Source organism: Lathamus discolor, chromosome 3 (assembly GCF_037157495.1).
Source record: "Lathamus discolor isolate bLatDis1 chromosome 3, bLatDis1.hap1, whole genome shotgun sequence".
Classification (NCBI taxonomy): domain Eukaryota; kingdom Metazoa; phylum Chordata; class Aves; order Psittaciformes; family Psittacidae; genus Lathamus; species Lathamus discolor.
This window is the reverse complement of record NC_088886.1, coordinates 131,784,868-131,808,695: the sequence shown is the minus strand read 5'-3', so window position 1 is coordinate 131,808,695 and position 23,828 is coordinate 131,784,868. Positions and strand designations below refer to the sequence as shown.

The following is a 23,828-nucleotide window of genomic DNA, read 5'->3' as shown; positions in this document are numbered from 1 at the left end:
TTAAGATTCTGTGGGGCATTCAGTAGTTTATGCTGTGTAACATGTCACAGTACTCGTGAGTATATCTGGAATATTAAAGAGGGAAAGAAAAAGAAACACCACTCTGAAACAGAATTTAAATAATTATCTATCAAGTGTTTCAACTAAGAAGGAGCTACTTCCACAAACATGATGCAGATGCAGATGTCCTGAATCATTATTTAAATGCAGAATCCAGTTATAATTCTCTAGGATGGAAAACCAGCCACCAATATTATCGCTTCTTCTGCGTATGGAGGGTGATCAAGTGTCTGCCTTCTCTGTCAGTTGAGTGCTTCTTCAGTAGAGCAGCTGCACCCAGCTTCTACCAGCTGGCATCGTTGTGTCTGAGATAGAAAAAGGAAATTATTACCAACAATTCCATCTCAGACAGTGGTGATTTCTCCCACCAAGAGCTAAGGAGGTGAAGAATAGAGTGTGACTCATGATTCCTGTGATTGCATTTTCTTTATGAGATTGGGGAGGATATGACTAACATGAAACTTTTCAAAGTTTAGTCATTAATTCTAAGTTGTAGGGATTCTGAAGACTGTATTGTTATGAAACTCACAGATACTTTTTACACCTACTGGCTTCTTACTCCTGGTAGATACTACAATGCTGAATCAAAGTTGCATACTTTCTTCTGAAAGTGGAAATTATTCTGCTTTCCCTTCCATTCCTGATTGAAGGACACATTTTTACAGATATAAGAAACAATGTCGATGAAAGTAACTACATGCTCGATGTTTCTATGTACTGATTTTTCACAGCTTTTTCATATTTTAAACCTGTAGGATCTAGATAGCACACACAATTCCCTTCTGCAAGGTCAGCTGGCTGGACAAGACTATAAGGATATAATTGGTAACATTTCAGACAGGTAAGTCTTTCAAATGAATTAAAACTATTAAAATAACTAGTATGGCTAATTTATCTTTTATTTCCAGAACTGTCCTAATATGGAGTACAAATGCACCTGTGTCCTAAATGACACAAATACAGTTCTATTGGAATACAGCTCCATCTGCAGTAAGAAATGCTAAACAGCTTCCACGCAACTACTAAGACAAATGAAACACAAGCTTCTAGCTCTAACAGCTCATGCAGACATGCCTAAGCTAGCTTTAGCTTTTCTAGTTGAGGAGGAGAGAGAACAGTGGTACCACTATCACGTTGGTGTGGGCAGGGTACCTGTGGGTTCTACTAAGTGTTCCAAGCAGCACTTGCAGCCTGGGCGGGATGTGTTATTATGGCTGTAGCAATCCAGATTTTGAACTCCAGACATCTGAGAGTCAGGAGAATTTGAGAATGTTACTCCAAAGAAAGTACATACTACAGAAAGAGAGGAATTTTACTTCAAATTTTAAATACACAGTACAATGGGAAACCAAAGAATAACGGAGTGTTGATAAGACATGGGCAGTTTTGTCTATTAAAATGACATGGCGTAGATGAAATATGACTATTTATCACTTACAACCCACATAAATTGGAAAAAAGACTAAATATTTACTTAAATTTTGTAAGAAAACTTAGAATTTTGTAAGAACAGTATTTGGACAACCAATTAGGGATGAAAATCTTCCTCCCTGCTTGCACAGCTGCAAGATGGTTTGAGAGCATCTGCATGTAAGAACATCCATATGAACAGAGGTTCAGTGCCCCTTGCTATTATCTCATTGCTAATATAACATTATCTGGTCACATACCAGGCAATTAAGTGTGATTATTATTAAGTTATCTTGCTCTGTGGGCAAGATGCATAAATGCATCTATGACTAATACAAAGTTATCACATATAAGGATAACAAATGTCTCTTCAAGTTGTTTTACAAATAGGATGGTTTTCTGGTGCCTGTCATGTAATCTGAATCTTTTTACTACCAGTACTTTCCAGTGTTCCTATTTGCTACTTGCAAAAACCTTGTGTAACTTGAACATGCACAGCCTGCAATGGTTACTGATATTCAGAAAGCTGCTATTTATGATCTTATTCTCCCTCTTAAGTGTACCTTCTACTATTTCTATGTATTATTATCACACCTAGGATAGGATAATGCAAGACTCTGATATGCTTAAGCCTGCTAACATAGTTAAATGTTAGGTCTGTGGGTATCAGAGTTAGCCAGTAGAGGAACATCTGACCCATTCTGCACACATTATAGCTGCATTCTGGATTGCAGGCATGTCTTCTACCTAAAACATATTTAAGGGCTCCAAAATTTTCTAAATACTTTAGGCTGCCTAGCAACTAAAAAATATCATACATGAAAAATTGTCTGCAACTGTGACAAACCTTACTTCCAAACACTACTCCTGACTATGCTATTACTCCTTGGATTTATGTTCTTTGGAGTTCATGCTAATTCTTAAAAAAGAGTTGCTTAAGAAAGTTAAAAGTGGTAGAAAATAGATTAAAAAAACAAACTATAGAAGTTTCTGCTGCTTCTTTAAGACCATTCAACTAATGCTGTTTTACAGGTCACAAAAATATGCAGAATGTGAAGGCTGCAGAAGAGAGACTCAGCAGCCTGGGGCAGACAACCGGAATAATGAAGACAATGATATGCCCCACAGGATTTCTGTTCTACCTAGAAGTAAACATGCAAAAATTTCTGTTTCTTTAGCATTATAGGCCAGCTCCTCTGTATATGTACAGTCAGAACAACACTAATCACTTATATATAAGCTAAGTATTTGCTCTTCGTGTCTCAAAGACCAGAGCACTCAGGACACAATTTTTACTATGATACATATGAAGGCCATCAAACCTTTGAAACATCCACAAGAAGAAGGTCTACATCAGGAGCTCTCCAACTCTTTTGGGAAACAGCAGGAAGGAAGGAACACGAGTCTGAATGTAATTAACTGAACTCAGGGAGGGCAGCTGTGATGGCCATCACCCGCTCACCACTGCTCAGAGCACTTCTGCTTTGGCACCCCAGTTTCAAAAGGATGAGCCATTTATTTTTTTGGGGGGGGGGGGGGGTGTGTTTATTTTCTTTTCTTTTTTTGTTGGGATTTTTTTCCATGTTCTGTATCATGTGCTTCCTCAAAGGAAAATCTCTGAATACCTTGATTAGAATCAATCAGGTGTAACTGAGCTGTAAACTGAGCAAAAAAGAGGAAAATAAAGTTGTTGCATTAATTTGAGCAACTTCAGAACATTTGTTCAAGTCATGCACTATTGGATTGTGCAAAGAAATGACACATTGGCTCAGTGGCTGAACAAAAAAAGGAAAACAAAACCAGTGCTATTTGGGTCAGAAGAAAATTTGTGGGAGCTTCCCAGTGCATAATTAAACATTAAAATTCTTAGTTTGTTCCAAAATGAATGACATAAAAGCAGATGGCTTTGAACTTCACATCATATAATGAGTGAAATTAAAACCTCTAGAACTGATGTGCTTAAACATGCTGAAGCACTTCCACAGCTCAGGTGCTAAAGCCATTCTGATACCAGAAGACAGTTTACAGAAAGAATCTGCCTAGTTGTTCCTATAGGAAATTAAGCTGCTTCTGCTCCAAACAAGAAAAATTTGTGGAAGGAATCATACTGCAGTATCCTATAGATTCTCTGAAATACAGGTCTCTCCCTGCTTCTTCTTGCCCTGTGAAAGCAATGAATTACTCAAGGCTCTCAGAAGAAGTAAGTCACAATTATCTCCCTCACACTACCAAACTGTGCTGGCTAGCAAATAGAAAATTATAACCAATCTCTCCTCTCATACCTGCTCAGATTTTTGGCTTTCTTATTCCACTTGATCTGGAAGGAAAGAGAGGTGTATAGGAAATAGCGTGCTGTGTCTGGAGTTGCAGATCTGTCTTCATTGGCACTCTCAACTAGTTAATAGAAATACCCTAGCATCTGTTACGGCTAGAGAACCAAAAGTGGACAGAAATTGTTTCAGAAGCTCGGGCAAGGCAAGTGCAAGTTGTAGCCCAGACAAAAACATAGAAAGCACAACAGTTTTGTTACGGAGATTGGTTAAGAATAGAGATGACATCTTAAAAGAGGAAAAGAGAGCATTGCTTCTTGTCTTCAGCATACCACAAACCTGTGGAACTGATCAACAGGTTTCTTTTGAGACAGCTGGCATGTTATCCTTAGCCAACAGTAGCCTATGACTAAAAGGACAAATTCCATCATTTCTCTGCCTCAAACAACTGTTTTTTACCAAACAAGCTACCTGTTTTCCTCTGCATGGTAAAAAATTTTTTCAGTTGCTACAGTAAAGGAGTGGTATTTCTAGAGATATAAATGTTTATCAGTTTTCTTAATCTGTCAAGTTTCGTATCAGAACATATACTTCAGGGTGAGCAAATTAGTAAAACTGAATGCTGATTTTGTTGCATCAAAGATGCTTTGCATCTTGCTCTTGAAGAGGAGTGTGAGGTAAGATGAAAAGGATGGAAGATATTTTACTTCAGGGAGGAAGAATTTGCAGTGATTATTCCTAGCACTGGGGTGTGGCAGTACTAATTTTCAGGAAAGTGTTAGATAGATGAAGATGATTCCTTGTGAAGATGTGGCGAGAGTCTCCAGTACCAATAGAACCTGTCGATAAAGGTTACAATTCTGCAAGAACACTTTATTTAAACAGACTGTATTTAGAAACTGTATGAGGCAATAAGTTGCAATAGTTGGATCTGCTTCCAAATGACATGAAATGTGATGCTGGTTGTATCCATGGTGCTGACTTACTCTTCTTTCTGCTGTGAACATAAGTAAGCCAAAAATATTTTTCCACATTTCACTTCCACAGTGTAAGCATCAAAATGTACTTATGTACTGCAGCCCCCTAGTTTTTAAAGCCAAGAATTTGTACTATGAACAATGATAATTAAAAACTCCTTTGTTTTTCTCTGTTGATATATAGGTAGAACCTTTGCTTCTGGAGATGAACTGCCTCACTTAATTAACTTGAAACCATCACTGGCTGGAATAGGTCCAGTGACTGGCATCACAGGTCTTATTCGAGGCCTTCAGTTTCGGATTGAGACTCAAGAGGTGTTAAAGGAGTTTGTGGTAAAGTGTGATTCCTTTTTAAGATCTGAGTGTATGGCAGAGATAAGAAAGTGACTTTTAGCAGCCTTCTGCATACTGTATGGGAGATTGGCTTGTATATCTGTACTGACTCCACTTTCTCAGAGAATTATTCCTGCCAGAATGGGGTTTCTACTCTACTGTTTGGGTGATGCTACAGTACTTGGATCTTTCTTTCCACACAGGTCAGGCTTACACTATTCCCTGTCCAAAGATACAGCCCACATGCACTGAAAAATAAATAATACACTAGAGTATTAATCGTTTTTTTTCTAGACTGACTTCTTCCTATTACCCCCTCAGCTCTGCTGAACATCTCCCTAAGAACTGTTTTAGAGGCTGCACTAAAGCAAGAAATCCATGCTGCTAGGGATTCAGTAGTCCTGAAACACTTAGTTGAAAGCAAAATCTTTCACACAATGCTCCAGTGAACCACGGAGCTCATTGCCACAAGATGCTATTAAGGTTGGGAACTTTATGGAATTAAAAAATAATGTACCTCCACAGATAGTGAAAACACATACTTACATCTGATGGCAAGAAAAGATATAAAATTAGGGAAGCGTATAGAATCTCTTGTTTCAGGATATAAAAAGAGTACTCAGTTATCAGCAAATTCCTAAAGAACAGATTATTTTGTAACTCTTCAGCACGGTACTGGAATTTCCTTTAAAGGATGTACTCAAAACCAGGGAAATATATTGCTACCACTTTTCCATAGCAATTACAACATTGTCAGTTCCTTTCACTTGCTTTTATATCTCTGACTTTCTGGATAGAAAATCCCACAGGCTGAAGTGTATAGGATTTGCTGACTTTCCCTAAAGGCTCAAGGGCATGTATTAATTTCCATTCATTCCATTCTGTTACTGATGCAGGCATAGCATATGATCTGAGACACGCATCTGCACAGAAAACAGAAAGATCTAACAGGGAATGCACTGGTTACCAAAGCCAGTGGATATTTTATCTGAGTAAAAGTTGTAGTAACTGATTAATGTATTAAAGAAATGTCGCATGTATTTCAGCCCATATACACTGTATAGTGCCATAATGTGATGGTTGAGCATTGTGCAGTGCATACCAAAGAGGTAAAAGAATAAAGAAAAGTGAAGGTAACTCAAAACTGTAAATGAAATTAACTTTTGCATTCCTGCTTCCAGCTACACTGCACTGTTCCCCTAAATCTGCTATGAAGTACTCAACAATCATATTATTTGCACTTTTCACCATTGATGCTGTTCTCTATATCCATCACTTTCCCTGCCACTGAAAAGTATTCACTGACATTCACTACTTGTTAATAGAGCAATACTTGGTGCTTTAGTTAGTATGTCATCATATATGAATACTGACATTTGACCAAGACACTATTCCAAACTTTCATTTCACAGCAGTATCCAACAGGGATTTGTAATAACAAGGGTCGAGGATGTGAGTTGGAAATCTCACTTGAAAACCCCAGAAATCTTGTGCAGACTGAAGAAAGTACAAAGCAATTTGAAGTTTAGAGGGTGATGTACTGATTCTCTTCTGTAAGAAGTCTATTTACCAATGTTAGGTCACTTATAGCGGTATAATTTGCTCACACCAACTCTGTAAAGGTTGTCTATGAAGGATGTGAACAACATGGATTGACTATTTCTCTTTGTTCTAGGCTTTAGGACGTTTGAAACCAATAGATGACTGCAGAACTGGCAAAGCACCAGAAAACCGGGATAAAAACAGATACCGAGATATTCTTCCATGTAAGTATGCACACTAATGAGAACATACCTTCAGTTAACTGGAAAACAGAAAAACAGTTATAATACTGATACAGAAGAGATGGAAATCCCACTACATCCTTAGCCACTGAGAGGTACGCTAACAATGAAACGTGTTGAGATTTTTCCAGAGGAGGTAGAGTTCATGTAAGGGTGTCAGCATTGCACAGTATGTAATTTTCTGAAGTATCATCTTCCACAAGGTGGGACTTTGTCTGGTAGGGGGGCAGCTATCTGAGTGTTTCCTTTCCATTTTTCTCAGAGATATTGATCTACATTTCTATGGGCAAGTGTAACTTGAACTATAATAGCAGATCTTTAAATCTATTTGAATGTACAGCTATATCTACTGTTTGTGACACAATGGAATTCTGGAAAGTGTGGTGGAAATCATGGAGTTATGCATCTCTTGGAAAAATAAAGATGTTTTCAGGAGTGTTTAGAAGCATAATATACAACCAGAGCTTTTAGCTGCACATCTCTCTTCTAAGTCAGAAACAAGTTTGCTCACTGATGAGGAGTCATTTTAGTCATTTAGAAGATTTCAGTACAAGAGCTGAATGACTGCTGTGAACAAGGATTTCCAAAAAATACTGTAATACCCAATGATTCCCTGAGAGGTATCACAACAGAAGGGGAGCACTTGCTGGACCCTTGATGTCTTTCTGAACTGCAGCCGCAGGAAAACACATGCAAAATTCGTAGCACAGTCACCTTTCTGTATTAGTGATACAGCATACGTTCTCAGGAGTTTCCTGCTTTAAAACAGCAATATCAAGTGACAACGTTTCCATCCCATATATTAAAAGCCATATTGGATACACTATTCTGAATCATTGCTATACAATTCTATGGTAATTAGAAGGCTTGTCAGAGCGTTACACAGGTATCTTAAGAGAAATAAAACTGAAGTGAACAATACAATTTATATGTGGGAATTCCTGTTAATGGTGATTAATACTAGTGGTACTAGTCAAATGTATTTGAAAATCCAGAGGTATACTTTGCAGCTTGAGGCTGAGGTCCACTGTCCCGACTGCTAGAGATGATAGAACTCTGTTTCAGATCTATAGCTGAAATAACTACTTTCTGTTTCTGTACAGATGATAGGACACGAGTTCCTCTGGGAGAAAAAAATGGCTACATTAATGCAAGTTATATTAGAATGAAAGTTGGAGAAGAAGAACATTTCTATATTATAACCCAAGGGCCTTTGCCGTCCACCGTGGCTGATTTCTGGCAAATGGTCTGGGAGAGTGAATCAGATGTGATTGCCATGATGACAAAAGAAGTGGAGCTAGGGCAAATCAAATGTCATCGATACTGGCCTGAACCTCCCCATGACTCTATAGACCTGGCTAATTTCCATCTCAGGCTAGATGATTACCAGATTCTGGAATACTTCATAATTAGAACAATAGAGATGATCAACAAGCAAGTAAGTTGAGTAGGCTTAATATTTTCATATATGATGAAATTCCGTAGATATTTTACATGAGTATATTCAAATATTATTGTTTGCTTCTTCCGTAACATTTGCTCAGTAATTTTTAGGAATGTAAAAATCTGAGGAACAGGCATGAAATTAAGGTTAGACAAGAATGTCCAAAAGTTAGTCCTTTAATAGAATCATAGAATCATAGAATAGTTACGGTTGTAAAGGACCTCAAGATCATCTAGTTCCAACCCTCCTGCCATGGCCAGGGACACCTCCCAGTAAACCATGTCACCCAAGGCTTCATCCAACCTGGCCTTGAACACTGCCAGGGATGGAGCACTCACAACCCCCCTGGGCAAAAGATTCCAGTGCCTCACCACCCTAACAGGAAAGAATTTCCTCCTTATATCCAATCTAAACTTCCCCTGTTTAAGTTTTAACTCATTACCCCTTGTCCTGTCACTAAAGTCCCTGACGAAGAGTCCCTCCCCAGCATCCCTATAGGCCCCCTTCAGGTACTGGAAGGCTGCTATAAGGTCTCCACACAGCCTTCCCTACTCCAGGCTGAACAGTCCCAACTTCCTCAGCCTATCTTCATACGAGAGGTGCTCCAGTCCCCTGATCATCCTCGTGGCCCTCCTCTGCACTTGTTCCAGCAGTTCCATGTCCTTTTTATGTTGAGGACACCAGAACTGCACACAATACTCCACATGAGGTCTCACAAGAGCAGAGTAGAGGGGCAGGATCACCTCTTTTGACCTGCTGGTCACGCTCCTTTTGATGCAGCCCAGGATACGGTTGGCTTTCTGGGCTGTGAGCGCACACTGCCGGCTCATGTTCATTTTCTCATCGACCAACACCCTCAAGTCCTCCGCAGGGCTGCTCTGAATCTCTTCTTTGCCCAGTCTGTAGCTGTGCCTGGGGTTGCACCGACCCAGCTGTAGGACCTTGCACTTGTCATGGTTGAACTTCATAAAGTTGGCATCAGCCCACCTTACAAGCGTGTCAAGGTCCCTCTGGGTGGCATTCCTTCCCTCCAGTGCATCAACCGAACCTCACAGCTTGGTGTCATCGGCAAACTTGCTGAGGGCGCACTCAGTCCCACTGTCCATGTCAGCGATGAAGATGTTAAACAAGACTGGTCCCAACAATGATCCCTGAGGGACACCACTCGTTACCGGTCTCCAGCCGGACATTGAGCCATTGACCACAACTCTTTGTGTGCGGCCATCCAGCCAGTTCTTTATCCACTGAGTGGTCCATCCATCAAATTGATATCTCTCCAATTTAGAGATGTGGTGTGGGACAGTGTCAAACGTTTTGTACAAGTCCAGGTAGATGACATCAACTGCTTTACCCTTGTCCATCAGTTCTGTAGCCCCATCATAGAAGGCCACCAAATTGGTCAGGCAGGATTTCCCCTTAGTGAAGCCATGCTGGCTGTCACCAAGCACCTTGTTGTTTTTCATGTGCCTTAGCATGCCTTCCAGGTGAATCTGCTCCAAGATTTTGCCAGGCACAGAGGTGAGACTGACTGCTCTGTAATTCCCCGGGTCTTCCATTTTCCCCTTCTTGAAAATGGGGGTTATATTTCCCTTTTTCCAGTCGTCGGGAACTTCACCTGACTGCCACGATTTTTCAGATACGATGGACAGTGGCTTAGCAACTTCATTCGCCAGCTCCTTCAGGACCCGTGGATGGATTCCATCAGGTCCCATGGACTTGTGCGCGTTCAGATTTTTAAGATGGTCTCAAACCAGATCCTCTCCTACAGTGGGCCCAAGGTCTTTATTCTCATAGTCCCTGCGTCTGCCTTCTAAGACTTGGGTGGTGTGGTCAGAGCCTTTGCCAGTGAAGACCGAGGCAAAGAAGTCATTGAGAACCTCAGCCTTCTCCAAATCCTGTGTAGCCAGTTCTCCCAAAAGCTTCCTCAGGGGGCCTATGTTGTCCCTAGTCTGTTTTTTGTTAAAGTCATAGAGCTAGTGCATTCAGTGTTTTGCAGAATTGCTTACTGTTCTCATCAAGTCAAATCAGTAATGGCTGCCAGAGTGGATTCACGTTCTCTAATGCTGGCTGGAAGGAAAGATGAAGAAGGTGCTTTTTTAGATTGTAGAATTAATGATATTTCTTTCTAATGTCAAAAGACGTGAATATACATAAAACTACAAATACAGAATCCAAGTGTAAGAACATGGAAACTGGGGCAACTATAAGTCCATCAGTCTTGCCTCAATAGCTTGCCCTCAAAGCTTTACTTAGCTTTGCAAAAATATCTGCAAGACATATTAGTTAATGAAATCATAAAGATTGATTCTTGTTCCAGACTAAATTGGTCATTTTCCATCAAGAAAAAAATTCTCAATATAAAGAAAAGGCAATTTACTTTATGTCACTAAGTGTGAAGCATAGTAAAGCATTTGATATGAGTGTCCCCAAAAGATTATTAAGATGGGAAGATAGGCTGTTATATGTAATTGTTTCAATGGTTATCTTAGTTTGCTATGTCTGTATTGGACCAGTATCACCTTACTGCAGAAAGACACAGTTTTACTTCAGGAGAAATCCAAAAATGCATTCACATTTTTCTGATAATAAAAATCTGGGTAGTTCTTTTGCATTCAGCTTAACATGTTTTGGCAAGCTGGCAACAAGAAGTGCTGTCCCAGGACCACTCTGTTAATAATATTCTTTATTTTATCTACATTATGATTATTCTTGTAAGAATTTTTTTGTTTGATTTGGTTTGTATGTTACGGTATCTAATCACAAATTGTTCTTTTATATCTCATAGCCAGAATAGCATTTACGATCTTACTATCATGTCTATCATATTACTACTATTCGTATGGCTTAGTTCAGTTACAAAACTAATTTTAGTAAACGGTACTGGAATGTTCTAGTTTAACAAATGTTTTTGTTTTTCCTTTCTAATCAAATAAGATAACTACATCCATAGTAACTTAAGTGTGTCATAAAAATTATATGAAGTAAATGTCCTAGGCCAGTGTCTTCTGGGTACATTTCTGAAAACCTAAAATAAATCTTAATAGACTCAAGTATGAAAAGCTGAGGAATTGTTCAGTAGACTAACAACTGACAAAGAATGAAGCTAATGGAAAATTTATCAGTGGAAGTACTTGAAACTTGGTCTTAGAACTGGTCATTTTTAACATTTTTGGTCTTGCTCTTCCAGACAGAAGAGAAGCGCATTATAAGTCATTTGCAGTTTACCACTTGGCCAGACCAAAATACTTCCGAACTGCCTGAGCAGCTTGTAAAATTTATTTGTTACATGAGAAGAGCTCACAGCACAGGACCTATTGTTGCTCACTGTAGCACTGGCATTGGAAGAAGTGGAGTTTTGCTGGTTGTTGAAGTTCTGCTCAGCTATATAGAGAAAGATTTATCTGTAAGTATCAAACAGATTGTCATTAAGTATTACAAACTGGTATGGATGTCAAAAACGCAGTGGGAGTATCTTAGACCAGAATAATTCCTGTTAGAATTCAACATAAAATGGAACAAACCAGCTTTTATTGTGTTAAGCAACAAAGATAATAATTGCAAATATACTATTTGTAACAGAACTAAGTCACAACTCTCCCACCTAAACATGCTTAAATCTTTATAACTTGCATGTCAACAAAATAAAACCTGTTCTCTTCTGATAGTTCAACATCAAGCAGATAGTGAGAGACTTGAGACATCAGCGATTTGGCATGATCCAAACAAAGGTAAGTTTTCAATATCCAACTAGACTATGATTTTTAAATGTCTCAATTAGTGGTACATAGCTAGATGCGTTGATAAATCTGCGGCTTAAAGCATGAATTTAGCCTTCTCATTTGAGGAAAATGACACCCTTCCAGGCAAGTGGTGTCTAAATTTAAATATGAAAGGTCTGTTCCTTACTAACTAATTGAAATAAAAGCAAAGCACCAATATAGTACAGCTCCTAGTCCCATCCCCATTCTCTCCCCACTCCCCCACTTTTTTTTTAAGCAAAAAGAAAAGCAGGGATCAACAACAAAACCAGTGAGATACCATAAACTCTACCCTGAAAAATTGCAGCCTTCAGCTGAACTCTTGCTATTGCTGAATTATCACCACCTCAGTAAAGCCTACTACTGCTGAGTTAAACCTACCCCTGAAAAGAGCTTTCACACAGGAAAAGATAAGATGTGGCTAACTCAATTTTGAGCAAACAAGTGGTGTGAAGAAAAGTAAGACAAGACCAGGGTACGTTCTTCCTGTAGGCAAATATCTTATCATATGCTTTGATATATTTTTCTTCAGGATAATGATTGAGTGTGTGATTAAAATTAAGCATTCACTGACCTAAATGAGGCTTGAGCACATGCTTACAGGCATGGCACTGAGTAAGAAAACTTTCATGAACTTTTCAAGTGATGGAACCAAAAGAACAAAGATTCTCTTAAATATTTAAGTTTTTGTATCCATGTTACATCGATGCTGGTGTTATAAACAACACTTCAAACAGTTCATTGTTCTTTGTCTAGAATTTATGTTGAATGTAATCAGATGTTTCACATTGGTATCTTTGCATCCAGGATGAGTATTTATTCTGCTATGAAGTTGTGCTGGAAGTCCTTCAGAACCTTCAAGCAATGGATTCCGACTGACTGCAATATGACTCTTCCCTGTTGCTGTTCCTGTTGGACTCCAGGGACCACTCAGTAATTGCTTTAAAGCAATGTCAAGCCAGCACAGACAAGTGTTATATTACAGGCTTTGTTAGATTACTCTGATTTCTAAAGCATTTCAAAACCTTGCTTAACATGCCCTTGGTAAGTCATTTAAGTCTTGGCACAGCCAACAGAAACAGCCAACCAGTGCTGGAACAGTGCTGTTAAATTAAAACAGAATTTGTGTGTTCTGTAAAATAACATATCAATTGTTTGGAAAATATTTTGGGACTGTGACAAGGAGATAGCAGCTTTTGGAATTAGCTCCACTTTCCAGAGGCAACTATGAAAATCTAAGGTTCTGCTGGTGTTGGTGGAAGATTAGTTGTCCCTTACATATTGTTGTGCACTATTGGTTTCTGGACTGCAAATCAGCATTTTCTACAGTAGTTATGCTTTTGTGTGGAAGGACTCAATTTATTTAGCCTTGGTTGCTTGAACAATGTAAAATCATTTCCAGTCATCACTCCAGCCCAGGAATTTATACCACCATCAAAAGACATCTTAAGAAACTGACAGAAAAATAAGATGCCTTTAAACCCTAGTTGGTTCTCTTCAAAGCAGAGTGTTCTAATAATTGGATAGAATATTATTTTTTTCCCAGCAATATGAACATCTTTAGACAGCATCAGTATTCTTTCATTCTGCATCCATGTAAAAAGGAATGCAGTACAAAGCCAGATGAAAGGACTGTGTGTGCATTGTGGCACACATTTACATTTCATCTTCCCCTGATCATTTTCATTAACTATCTTGTAATTCTTATCTAGGATCTCAACCAACCTATGGGAGGTCCTACTGGTTTCAGTTTAGAGTAAATAACTCTCTGTACAGTTTATTTCTCTTGTAAAAAGTGTTTTTATTAGTCTGAGTTTGAGTAGATTTGAGCAGAAAACTGCTGTTCAAATTTGTAAGACTGTACTTGTTTCTATAGTGCTACTTCTAAGTTCTCTATCTAGAAGGTGGGGTGGTTGCATTGGAAGAGTAACTTTTAAACATAGAATATTATAAGAGAATTTATTTAACTCAATTGTACATATTTTTAAAACTTCTTTGATTTCAGGAAAGGACAAAATCCTGAGGCATTTGAATATAAAACTGCAGTAGAAACAAGACAATAAAATAGCTGTTTATTTTCATTATGAATGAAAGGTTTATAGTTCAGAAAGAATGAGGGATTAAATAGAAATTAAAAATATGACTTTCAGAAAAAGCCACTGTAATACAATTATAGTTAAGGCCAAGGGCCATTTTTTCTTTCTGTTGGAAGTCAGGAAAAGATAGAAATGAAATTTATGACGATGAGCCAGATGCTAATTTCAACCATATTGATAGAGATCCAGAGTAACACTAAGTTAGTGGAGTAACTGTGGAATTAAATTGGCATAAATATAAACAGAATTCAGTGTTTTGTCTTAAATTCATTGAATTTGAGCCTTCCCAGAAGCATTGCCCTCCATGCATTCTGCATTTGCTACCTTTATGTTGCATGTAAAAGACTATTTGCAGTTTTGTCCAATGTCATCATAAAAGTTTTATTCATAACTTTGTTACCTTCATTTGGTACTAGGCCTTTGATTTTAATTTTAATTACTGCACATGTACTACTATGCAATGAATGCACACGAATGCACAATTCACCTTATGTATCGCAACAGCTTTAAAAAGCTTCTCAGTGAAAATATTCTTGTGCTTTAAGCAAGAGTGCTTTTTCTGTAGGTTAGGAAAAGCATTCTGGATTTAGAAAGCAATCTTCATGGTGTTATTTGTTCATCTGCATTTGTGCACCATCTTTACAGCTGTTCAACAGAAGTGTTTGCTGTTTGACGGAAGCTTTTCCTTATTTACAGGGATATTACAAAGCTTTCTAAAAGCACTGTGTTTCATTTCAATTTCTTTTTATTGAGATCTAGGGAAAACAATCTTTTATTAATTGGGGCTTACACTTCCTGTAAATGCAGATTTTGGGATTATGCTACCTTTTGTACATTTCTGTAAAGCAGGTATTACTGACCTCTGAGACATTCTGCCATATCCCATGTTCTTATCCTATAGGAATATCATAATTAAATGCTTTTAAACAGATCCTATGGTTGTGATCCCCATAATGGCATTGTCACTCAGACTGAACTTTGTTTTGGATAAGACATACAATTTACACAGATCTTGTCCTCTAAGGCTGCTAGCAGAGTAAGATAAAACAGAACTGTCCTTCCAGATATTTTGTAATCTGTTTTATAACAAGGAAACTTTCCCACAGAAAATCTGAGACTCTCAAACCCACTCTGAGTGGAGCCAGATAGACACAAATAACCACATGCTGGGTGATAGGCCCTCCATCTGTCACAGTCCCAGAGCAATCTGATAGAGTGAGTTTCTCAATCCACAGAAGGAAAGTATTTTAAGGAAACTGCAGACTTGCAAAGGTTCTGCACATGTTTGAAGCTAAAGGCTGGTCACCTCAGTACTAGTACTGCTCATGAGCTCCACTGCTGACAGTCAACCTAGACAGCAGATACATTTTGAGGAGGAAAGGAATGAAATGATAGACACATCTTCTTCCTACACCATGTTTGGAGAAATAAACGAGTCATCACCAGAAAGTGCTCAGCAGATGTGGCTGTTGTATATGCTGTCTTGGAGATGCTAAGAAACCATCTGTACTCAGCTTCCCCTTTAAAGGTAGGATTCAGGGATTCAAATTCCAGCTCTGCTGCAGACTTCCTGAATAAGCCATATCACTTACATGGGATTCTCTGCACCTCACAGGTTTCTTCTTTTACACTGCACTACTGGGGTACACTTATATTGTTTATAGATGGGGCCACTGAACTCAAAGTGTAGGTAAACTGCAAACAGAAGACGTTTATGTATAGGGGAATCTGGCTACAGAGAGCAGGTCTACACCATCTTGTCCAATAGCACAAATGAGGGTCATACTTCTGTGTTCTTTATTCATGCTATTCTGGCTTCCTTTTAATTTTTATTTTTAGAAAGCCTGAGAAATGAGTCAGAAAGCTTTCTCTAACTGTATTTTCAGCTGGAATTTATAGCCTTCTGTACAACAGAATCTTCTGTGGTGGAACAAATACAGTAAATGCAAATACCGCCAGGATATCAAAAGCACAGCAAACACTGCCATCTATGGGCAAATCGCCACTGCCACAGCATCCACTGCAGTTAAGTCATTCATGTCCTTGGCACAGAATCACTCCATGAACTTCCACTGAGGCTCTTTCACAAGCATTACCAGAAGAGGGTCGGCAGGATGCAGGGCTCTGGCTTCAGCTTGGCAGGTTTCTGCCTGGGCAGGCAGGGGCTGCATGCTGCTGACAACTATATAGCCATGCTGGTGCCAGTCCTACAGATCCTAAAATAAATGACAACAAAGTACCCGTTGTCCTCAGGAACAGGATCTGTCCAAATCTGACAAGAGCCTAATTTATGAATAAACGTGCTCTTGATTTTAAAGCAGTGGTGCTTTTGCAATGGAGTGCTTTCTTCCTTCATTTACTGAAAATTAAGAGTAATGGTAAATCTTCCTGGAGTTTTACAAGAACTGGTTTTATGAAACCCTGTGAGCAGCTGCATCTAGCTGGGTTGGAGTGTATTAGTGTAAGATAACCCATGTAAACTGGTTTCTTTGGTCAAGTATGTTGCAATTCCATCTGCAGAAGGACAACGGGAGATAGTGTTATATGTCTCAGTGTAATGATCCTAATCATTGCACATCAAGGACGGTTATCCACATAACGTTTAACCTGAGTAGGCCAATGGCTGTACTGTGCTGCACATACAGCTTAGCCTTCAGGCCCCTGTTGTGCTGTGAATGTCTCAGCTGCAGAATAAACATAGGCAACTAATTGTAATTGTAACAGAGAGCCTGTAGGCATTTCCCACTTGGTACTGGTAATCATACCACCTTCAAGTTCTTGCCTTTACCTAGAAGTGTAGCAAGAATTTCTCATGTAAACACTCCTTCTGTTGGGTGGTAGAAAAAATGAGTTGTTTTCTTGTGCAAAAACCATATAATAATTCAAATGACCAAAAGAGGGAAACCCTTTCTCAGAGTCTGTGTGATAGGCTGCGCCCAGATCATATGCTGCCTTTTTGAGGCTGCACAACTCAGAGTTCCTGCCATCTGAAGGGACATAAGATTATCTGTACTATCATCTCTTCCTCTACAGTGTTAGCATCAATAAATAGCACTTTAAATGACACTCTGCATAGTCTGAGTGCCTTTCTTACTGGATTTATAATGGAAGAGCACCTCCAGTGCTCCAGTAAACTGTTTTACCTCCAGTAAAACAGTTACCATGAAAGACAACAGTACTTCTCACAGTTATTAAGTCACAAAGCTGGGCTCAACATGAGGATTGCCTGCCTACTGACCGAACTTTATAGCTGAGATCCCTACCCTGAAAAGAGAGCTCACCCTTGCGGTCTAAGCAGACTGAGGGTGACAATCCACTATTAGATTGATCTTTTAAATGCCCATTCATGTGTGTGATGGAAGGCCACAGCACTTATAAAAGATACGTGTAATAGTGAAGTGTGATTTGCACATAATTTTGCACTGATGTAGCTCTGTAGGTTTAGAAAGAAGCTTGTAAAACCAGAAAAAATATTCTGTAGTGCCATATAGGTACCATTTTTCTTGTCTTGGTCAATTACTTAATGCAAACCAGGAATAAGAGAACCTCATACTTGTCACTTCTGCAGATCCAATAGCATGGATGTATTAACACAGAATCACAAATCCACAGAATACATGAGATTGGAAGTAACCCCTGGAGAGCATTTAGTCTAAGCCCCCCAACTCAAACCAGTATCATCTACAGCTCAGGACTGTGTTCAGTTGCGTGTTGAGTATCTCCAAGGATGGAGACTCCATGATCTGTATAGTCAACCTGTTCTGATATCTGACCGTCACAATAAATTTTTTTTCTGAATTTTAAGTGGAATTTCCTGTATTTCAATTTGTGCCCATTGCATCTTGTCCTGTTGCTGGATACCACTAAAAGGAGTCTGTTTCTTCCTTCTTTACTTGTTTACTCCTTCTCCTCTAGGAATTTGTACATATAGCCCCTGAACATTCCCATCTCCATGCTAAACAACCACAGTTCTCTCAGCTTCTCCTTATATGTGACAGATATTCCAGAAGATGAAGAGTCTGGAGCATCTCCTGGGTGTCAGTCTGCAAGATCTGCCAGTGAGCAGCTCTACTTTTTAACTAACTCTTTGCTGTCTTTCTTTGTGCAACTGAGTTCTGTACATAGCTCCCTCTCGTAGGAAGTAGGTGGCTGTTCATAACTCATTGCTCCTTCTGCTCTGCACCAGATACACATGCACGCCTGAGGGAAAGTGAACTTTTAGAGAGCCTGCTCTGAATTTTACAGCTATTTAGCTCACTCATTAAACCATTCAAAACCAAAAACCAACTAAAATGCCCAGGAGCAGTACACCCCCAACCAGGCACAATGGACACAATGGAGACTATACAGTAGCTGTCCAGCACCCCAGCTCATTACACAACCTAGCAATTAGCTGAAGTTGCCTGTGATCCCTCCCCTCCCTGTAATTGTTCCCTTGAGAGATGACAGTTTCTTCTCCTCCTTCCCGTTCAACCCTCTTGGAAAGGGGCACTAGTGATTGTAGGCTTGTCTTTCCCATCACACTGCTGTAAGAAAGGTCCTGTTTCCCTGAACACTTCTTTCATGGTTAAAGTAGATTTAGCCCAGGAAACGAACCAGCTGCAGTACCTCTTGGCCATTCCGTACACCTACCAATAGCTCCCAAGGCAGAAATTACATCTGTGAGCTTGCTTAATGCCAGGATCCATGGATGAGCGACAAAGACACTATGGGAAATAATGAACATTAGGGAAATGTAGCTATAGCAACACATGTATTCACACAAAGCAAACCCCCACCATAAGTGCAAGGAAAATGCTGTAATTGTATATGTAAAGGTGCTGATAAAGCAGCTACTTGGGCTACAGGATCAGGAGGGAGCATGCCTGGCTTGCAGTCTTGCCACAACCCCTAGCACATGCAAAAATCACACCTACAGCAGCCACAAACATAGCTCACACACTTTTGGAAATGTTGGGTGAAAAAACACTTCCGAAACTGTTGAGTCTTTGCAAGGAAATCCCAAACCTCATTCAGCTGGCTCCGGATTTCACTGCAAGTTTAGCACCATGTCACCAAAGGAACCACATACTGATAACACTGTCTTGGTGATCAGGAGGCTGTAATTGTTCGAGGCAGGAATTAAATCTTGGTCTCTCACTAAACTATCCTGCTTCACACCTATTTTATCCACTGAAACCAGGCAAAACTTGTATTTGTGTGCTCAACAGGAACACAGACCGTGCTTTCTGACTTTTGACTTTTTTAATCCTACACTGAAATAACTGAACGACTTTTGGGGAATTTTGACTTTCAGTAGATAAAAGAAATAAAAAAATAGTTTATGTAACTTGAAATAGCATTATACATATTCCTCCAGAGCTTCTTGGTTAATCTCTTCATCATAGCTCTAATTCATTGTAAGACAAGTTCCTTAATAGTATCATGCCTCATTTTCCTTGTCTACTGTTTTGTCATCTTAGAGGAGCTACATGGCTCACAGGTAATGTTTGTGAAATGTTTAGCAAGTACTCAAAGGACAGCACAAAGCATAAAGCATAAAATAGTCTCCATGCTTGCACTTTTCAGTTATCACACATTCCTCTTCACCACTGTGTGTGAGGTACAGTACAAGTAGCAAGCACCTGTCTCTATTACTATTCTATTACTAGGAAATTTGTGCTGCTTCGTTAAGGGAAACAGTTCACACAACTGAGAGCTATTTTTGTTGCATGTGCCTGTCCCCTGGAAAGAGGAGGATTCTGCTAATCTATAATTGAACAGTGAGTAGGAACAAACTGGTTATTTCACAGCAAGAATACCGTTAATATCCCCTAACTTGAGCCACTTAGCACAGACTAAGCATCATTCCTTTTGCTTGACAGCAATTTTAGATCAAAAGATCTAAAATTGTTCCCATAATCAGAATCCAGATCATGCCTGGGATGCCAGGAGCAGTGGGATGACCACATCTCTCAGCTCAATACAAATGCTCAACTCCTTCAGAGCGACATTGATCTAGACAACAGCAGCTCCTTCCAGAGTGCTCCATTCCAGCTCCTGCTGAGACTTTCAACCTCATGGAGACTTCTCCACCTACTCCACTTCTCAGCAGCATTCACTTAGATCCCTAGCTAAGAATGTGGATGGCTTCTGGGTTATGTCTTCTGTTAGCCTTTGTCAGCAGAAACTCAAAAGGCTCAAAGGGCCATGTTCAATTTTCCAAGGACTTACATAACACTGGTTTGAACTCTACCAAAGCATCTGGCGAAACTCAGCTATCTCCTTGGAGCTCTGTGAAGGACACAGAATAAGCTGGGAACACCACCAACAAGTAAATACATTAAAATTATCCAGTAAATAAAACTTTTCTTCCCTCCATTTTGTCAACAGCTCTCCCTCTTAGTTGTTCAGTTAATAAGGCAACAGGTTTGTAAACCCCAATTGTGCACTTTGATTCCCAGCTTTTTGTCGTTGAATAATCCAAAGTGCAGCTAGGCTACCTCTAGGTTCTGGAGACTTATGAAGAGGTAGCATATACCATTTCCAATCTATCTCATATCACAAATGAACATGATTTCTACTTTCTGGGAGAAAACTGGCAGGATTGGGAAAGATATCCTTGTTAATGTGGATGCATTCGCCAGACTACAATGCCACAGAAGCAGACTGATGGTTGATGCAGGCGAAAGATTATGCAGGAAATGGGGCAGGCACATGAAATTCCCACCTTTCTTTAACTCCTTGGGGAAATGCCTTCTTTTCTTTGCTCTCATCCTCTGCCAAATCACAGAATAATCTACACTAAAATAAGACATTCATTCACTCCTCAACCTATGTGTGTGTTCACTGAGTGTGTTAACTCCTCAAGCTAATGTGTGTGCACAAATGCGTATGTATGTAACACTGCTCTCTGCAGAACAGAATCAAAAGCATTCAGCTAAGTGCCCCATTACAGCTACTAGAGATTTTGTCAGTGGGGATTTTGTCTTTAGTCCTGTCTGTACTTTGTGCAGGAGAACCTTCCTGCTCCAGAAGATGCCATGTGTATAGGATGGTGGTGAACATGGCTTTCTCTCTGGGTTAGGACTTAACAGCTTATAACTGTCTCACAATAGCACCATGAACACCTCAGTATCAGCAGAACGTTTTCCTGCTCCAGTGCTGGTCAGGGAACCTAAAATAATGGGCATACCTAACACTAAACTCCAAAGACTCCATATAGTCTGCTATGCTAAAGGCCTAAGGTCTGTTGATGCATCTGTATGCAGATCAAATGAGATAAATCATCTGAACTTCAAGAAACCCATTTTCTCTTTCCTTACCAGATTTAGCCTGAATATAACATTATCTTCACTACCTTTCCCTTCTCTGAAGTTTTGTGCCAATTGTCAGACCCATGCCTAACCCAGACTTTGGGCACACGTACCCAGCTGCTTGCAAATGGGTTGCTAAACATACCCACAAGTGGTACTTCCCAGGCTGGGGCATATAAGTGCTTTGTGCAAAGTTTAAACATGATGGAAATTGGTTATACATCAGGGGCCTGGCACTGCATGATGAGCAAATGTAACCTGCATAATTTGCATTTTGCACTCATATTCTGACCAGGCTGATAAAAAAATGGTATTTACATACCTGCAAAACCCCAGTGCCAAATACCTTCTATTTAAGCTCTGTTATGTCCCATCAGCATTTTAAGCTCTAAATTATAATCTCTAAATTATACAGTGTTCAATATGCACCATTATAACATCATGTTTGCTGTTTTGAGTATGAAATCAATAGCAATCTTTGTGACTATTTGGGGGAAAATATTTCTAAAATTTGTTTCTACAAAGTACATGCGATCCTTCCTGTTCCCACCAGATGTCACCAAGCTCTCAAGGATCTCTGGAGTCGAGGCAGCAGAAGCCTCTTGCTTGGGTGCTTTTCCCTTTTGAAGAGAACAGGGTAAAACAGCAAACGTAAGGAGTTGAGGAAAGAGCCTTTCCCTGTGTCAGTGGATAAAACAGTGGATGACATAAGCAGAGCCAAAGCTGCCATGATTTCACTGCTGTTGGATAGCTCAATCTGCGTCAATCTCCCTTCATTTACCAGTAGTGAACACTACAGTTTTGCTCTCCTGTACCTGAAATACACGGCAGAGCAGGCAGGAGATACAATAGTATGCACAAGAAGGAAGTTTGTGCTAATGCTTTCCAGGCTACAGAGGAACCTACATAGAGAGTCATGAGCTAAATTGGGCACAAAAGCCAACTTTCCATACCTATCTTGAAAAACACTTGCTAGTAAGCATCTTGTTTTTCAAGGCAGTAGTTTTCTTCTGAGTTTTGCAGAATGCTAAATGCTAAGGTCTCACTGCTCAAATATGTGTGTACCCAAGAATGAGCCAGCTTGCCAAGAAGCTCTCCTCAATTGGCAGAATAGCACCCTTAAGGCTCTGCCATCAGACAAAATGTTTAGTCTCAAAGAGATTAGATGCGCAGACTAAGTAAAATGAATAGAAGTTGACAAATATCCAAGATGTATGTTTAAGAATGAAGAGGCTGAACTGGAAATGAATGGATTTTAATGAGAGAAGGGAAGGAAATTCACCATGAACCACAGACATTTATTGTCCTGAAAAGACATTGTTCCCCATGGCCCCAGAACAAACATGAAAGGGACACATTCCACAAGGTATTGTTTGGGCTGGCTTGACTATGGCAGCTTGGGCTTCTATAGCACCTTTCATGGAGGGCTTCAAATCATTTCACTTCTGAGAGGCTGGTAGCATTATTCTGGGCTTTTTATAGACACTGAAGTACACACTAGGACAAAATGATTTGGCCTCGTGGTGAGCAACTCGCAGAGCTGGGAAAGTGAATCCTGATCGGTATAAATGAACCTCTGGCCTACTGCTTTATTTCTGCAACCTTGCTCCTAGGGAAGCGTGGAAGTTGGTTTATATTGCCCCAGCCCTCACAGATTACACTGTAATGAAGAGATCCTTGTCCATAAGAATAGCAAAGCCTGTTTGTCCTGTGTAGCTGGGAATGGAGTGCACATTGCTTTCTACATTGTACATAGCAGCCAAGGGCATGCAGAAGAATAAACACAATCTGGCCTTACTCTTTGGTACCCTGACAAGCTGCCAACAGTCACAGGGTGATTCAGCTCAAGAGCATTATTTCTGTGACTCAGAAGGTAATGCTAGTCTTGTCTCCTGTCCACGGCAACCGTCAGTATTAGGTTCTCCTCCTGGCCTACCAAAATACCTACCAAACTAGAACTGGAATATCCTCATTGTCAAGGTGTGAATTGTACCTAAGAGTTGTTCATATCTTTTTAAAACAGTCCGGGAAGCTAGGGACCAGGTTAGGAAAGCTAAGGCCCTGCAGAATTAAACTTGGCTAGGGATGTTAAGGATAACAGGAAGGGATTCTATAGGTACATAGCAAATAAAAGACAGACTAGGGACAATGTAGGCCCCCTCCGGCAGCTATCAGGAGAACTGGCTATACTGGATTTGGAGAAGGCTGAGGTTCTCAATGACTTCTTTGCCTCAGTCTTCACTGGCAAATGCCCTGACCACACCACCCAAGTCTTGGAAGGCAGACGCAGGGACTATGAGAATGAAGACCCTAGGCCCACTGTAGGAGAGGATCTGGTTCGAGACCATCTTAAAAATCTGAACGTGCACAAGTCCATGGGACCTGATGGAATCCATCCGCG

The 23,828-nt window shown here is 39.9% G+C and overlaps 1 protein-coding gene across 1 annotated transcript in view; it reads left to right on the top strand.

Moving 5' to 3' along the window:
* Window positions 1-15,063, top strand: part of FRMPD2 (FERM and PDZ domain containing 2) — a 69,188-nt gene extending 54,125 nt beyond the window's left edge. The window contains exons 39-46 of the mRNA XM_065670689.1: window positions 816-901; window positions 2,503-2,618; window positions 4,902-5,050; window positions 6,726-6,816; window positions 7,938-8,272; window positions 11,466-11,681; window positions 11,944-12,006; window positions 12,844-15,063. Of these exons, the coding sequence (XP_065526761.1) occupies window positions 816-901; window positions 2,503-2,618; window positions 4,902-5,050; window positions 6,726-6,816; window positions 7,938-8,272; window positions 11,466-11,681; window positions 11,944-12,006; window positions 12,844-12,915 (1,128 nt within the window). The 3' untranslated portion in view covers window positions 12,916-15,063. The remainder of the gene's footprint in view (window positions 1-815; window positions 902-2,502; window positions 2,619-4,901; window positions 5,051-6,725; window positions 6,817-7,937; window positions 8,273-11,465; window positions 11,682-11,943; window positions 12,007-12,843) is intronic.
* The last annotated feature ends 8,765 nt before the right edge of the window (window positions 15,064-23,828 follow it).